General features: G+C 60.5%; 1 protein-coding gene across 1 annotated transcript in view; it reads right to left on the reverse strand.

Annotated features, from left to right (window-relative positions):
* Positions 1-1273: 1273 nt before the first annotated feature.
* Positions 1274-2974, reverse strand: part of LOC102039900 (neurogenic differentiation factor 4-like) — a 2571-nt gene continuing 870 nt past the window's right edge. The window contains exon 2 of the mRNA XM_031064527.1: positions 1274-2972. Within this exon, the coding sequence (XP_030920387.1) occupies positions 2813-2972 (160 nt within the window). The 3' untranslated portion in view covers positions 1274-2812. The remainder of the gene's footprint in view (positions 2973-2974) is intronic.

The following is a 2974-nucleotide window of genomic DNA, read 5'->3' on the forward strand; positions in this document are numbered from 1 at the left end:
CACGGGGGTGCCGGGGCACAGCTGGACCCTCGGCCCGGCGGGCACAGACCGCTGTGCTCAGCCCGGGGCTGCCGGGGCATCGCTGGGGAAGGGTCCCGATGGCACCAGGGGGGGCGTGGGGGCTCACAGGGGTGTCCCAGTTCGGGGTTCGTGTCCCAGCCCGGGATTTGTGTCCCAGCCCACAGTTTGTGTCACATGCCCCTGTTTGTGTCCCAGTTCGGGGTTCGTGTCCCAGTCCCCTGCTCGTGTCCCAGCCCCCTGTTCGTGTCCCAGCCCGAGGTTTGTGTCCCAGCCCCCAGTTTTTGTCCCAGCCCGGTTTGGTGTCCCCCGTTCGCGTCCCTCCGTGCACACACGGCCGGGTGACACCTTGGTGTCCCGTGGTCCCCCCACCTCCCTCGGAGCGGGACAGGCCGAGCCCCCTCCCAGGTAAACCCGCTCCAGGCAGGTCCATCCCCGGCAGTTCCACCCCTGCTCTGCGCATCCCTATCCGTGTCCCTAAAATCCCTTTTATTGGGGACACACGAGGCCCCCCTCCCCCCCACCCTCGCCCGTTCCCGGCTCGGTTCCCTGGGACCCCCAGGGCTGTCTGAACCCCCATTCCTGGGACCCCAAATCAGTCCTGGGACCCCCAGGGCTGTCTGAACCCCCATTCCTGGGACCCCAAATCAGTCCTGGGACCCCCAGGGCTGTCTGAACCCCCATTCCTGGGACCCCAAATCAGTCCTGGGACCCCCAGGGCTGTCTGAACCCCCATTCCTGGGACCCCAAATCAGTCCTGGGACCCCCAGGGCTGTCTGAACCCCCATTCCTGGGACCCCAAATCAGTCCTGGGACCCCCAGGGCTGTCTGAACCCCCATTCCTGGGACCCCAAATCAGTCCTGGGACCCCCAGGGCTGTCTGAACCCCCATTCCTGGGACCCCAAATCAGTCCTGGGACCCCCAGGGCTGTCTGAACCCCCATTCCTGGGACCCCAAATCAGTCCTGGGACCCCCAGGGCTGTCTGAACCCCCATTCCTGGGACCCCAAATCAGTCCTGGGACCCCCAGGGCTGTCTGAACCCCCATTCCTGGGACCCCAAATCAGTCCTGGGACCCCCAGGGCTCTGCTCTGCCCCCATTCCTGGGACCCCAAATCCCCCCAGTCCCACAGAACGCCCCTCCAAGGTTAGGGATCCCAGCTGGACCCCAGCACGGCGGGCTCAGATCCTCTGGCAGCCCCCCACCCTCACCCCAGACCCCCCACCAAAAACGAGACAACAGCCCCCAGGAAGCTGCTTGAAACAACACCACGACTTTATTTGAGCTAAAAACCCCAAATGTGCTCTCTTTACAAAAGGATAAAACATTTTCAGTACAAAAGGGAAGAAGCCCCAGGACCCGGGGGCTGGGCAGGGGCCTCAAATCATCTCCAAATTCCCAACTTTATACAAAACCAGGGAGATTTGGTCAATGGAGCTCATGAGGCCAGCGGGACATCAAAAATAGTTGCCTGGATTTTCTTTAAAAAACAAAATAAAATCGTTGCATAGCATTTAAAAGTTATTGCTCGTCTCAAAATGCACAGAGGAGTTGGGAGCTGTTGGCAGGATCCCAAATCCACGGGCTGGCCGTTAAATATGGAGTTTGGCATTAAATATGGAAATATTGGGGGAAATATCACCAGCAAAAAAAAAAAATCAGGTGGTGAGGGAAATAAATTAAATAAATAATGGCTAATAAATAACCCTGGAGCACCAGCACGGCAAAAACCACAAGGTCTCCAGGCAGGGAATTCCCACTACGAGCCTGGAGGGCAGAGGGGGAAAATCCTTGGGCACATCCCAGATTTCCGTGGAAAACGGGAGGAAATAAATTAGGACTCCTCACACACAGTAATTAATAAATAAAGCAGGAATTAAGACAGGTTTTTGTCGGCAGGAGCAGGGGAGGGGACGCTGTGAACCCAAAGGTGAGGCCCCGGAAGGGAGAGGGGGTCGGGGGCTCCGGTTCCAGGTAGGATTCTGGGAGGGATCAGTGGGATCCCAATGAAATTGGGATTCTGGGAGGGATTAGTGGGATCCCATCCAGATCAGTGGGATCCCATCCAGATCAGTGGGATCCCAATCCCGTTGGGATTCGGGACGGGATCAGCAGGATCCCACCCGAGGTTCCCAGGTCTGTTGTGGGGCACAGGGGTGGTGAGGCTGGGGAGGAGAGCGATGGAGGGATGGCCACAGGGCCTGGCTGGACCATGGTGACCCCAGTGAGGGACTGGGATCTGCATGGATGATGGGCCACCATCACAGGGCAATGGGCCACTGTCCCTAGACACTGTCCCTCCATCCCTGGGCACTGTCCCCCCATCCTTGGATGTTGTCCCCCATCCTGGACGCTGTCCCCCCATCCATGCTGGCAGAAGGAAGAGGTTCTCCCTGGGGTGGGAATTTCCATTTTGGTTTCCCGCAAGTGTCTGGCTCATTCCCACCCGGCCGCTGCAGGACTGGGAAATCCATGACCCCACGTGGGGAAGGGACAGCGGCCACCCCGAGGGGCAGGAGGGGCTGTGTCCCCACACCAGAGGGGGACAGGGAGAGGATGGACAATCCAAGGGCTGGATTTGGTGTCAGGATGGACGTCCTGGAGGCGGAAACATCTTCGGGAGCATCTCTGGGGGACGCAGCAATGATCATCCAGAGTCCAGAGCAGTTCCTGTGGCTCCTGGCGACAGCTGGGACAGCGGCGGTGGCACCGGCCACCTCAGGGCCACGTCCTGCAGAGATGCTGGGTCCATCCTGGGGCCATCTCCCTGCCCCAAACCCACGTCCAGCCCCGCTACTCGTTGAAGATGGCGCCGAGCTGGGCCCCGGCCGCGTGGGGCGGGAAGGACTCGAAGGTGACGTCCAGCGGGATCTCGTAGCGGGGCACGGAGCCCTGGAAGTGCGAGCCGTGCCCGTGGGCCGCGGCCAGGCCGACTGAGGGGGAGTGGGCCATGAA

Source organism: Geospiza fortis, unplaced genomic scaffold (assembly GCF_000277835.1).
Source record: "Geospiza fortis unplaced genomic scaffold, GeoFor_1.0 scaffold676, whole genome shotgun sequence".
Lineage (NCBI taxonomy): Eukaryota > Metazoa > Chordata > Aves > Passeriformes > Thraupidae > Geospiza > Geospiza fortis.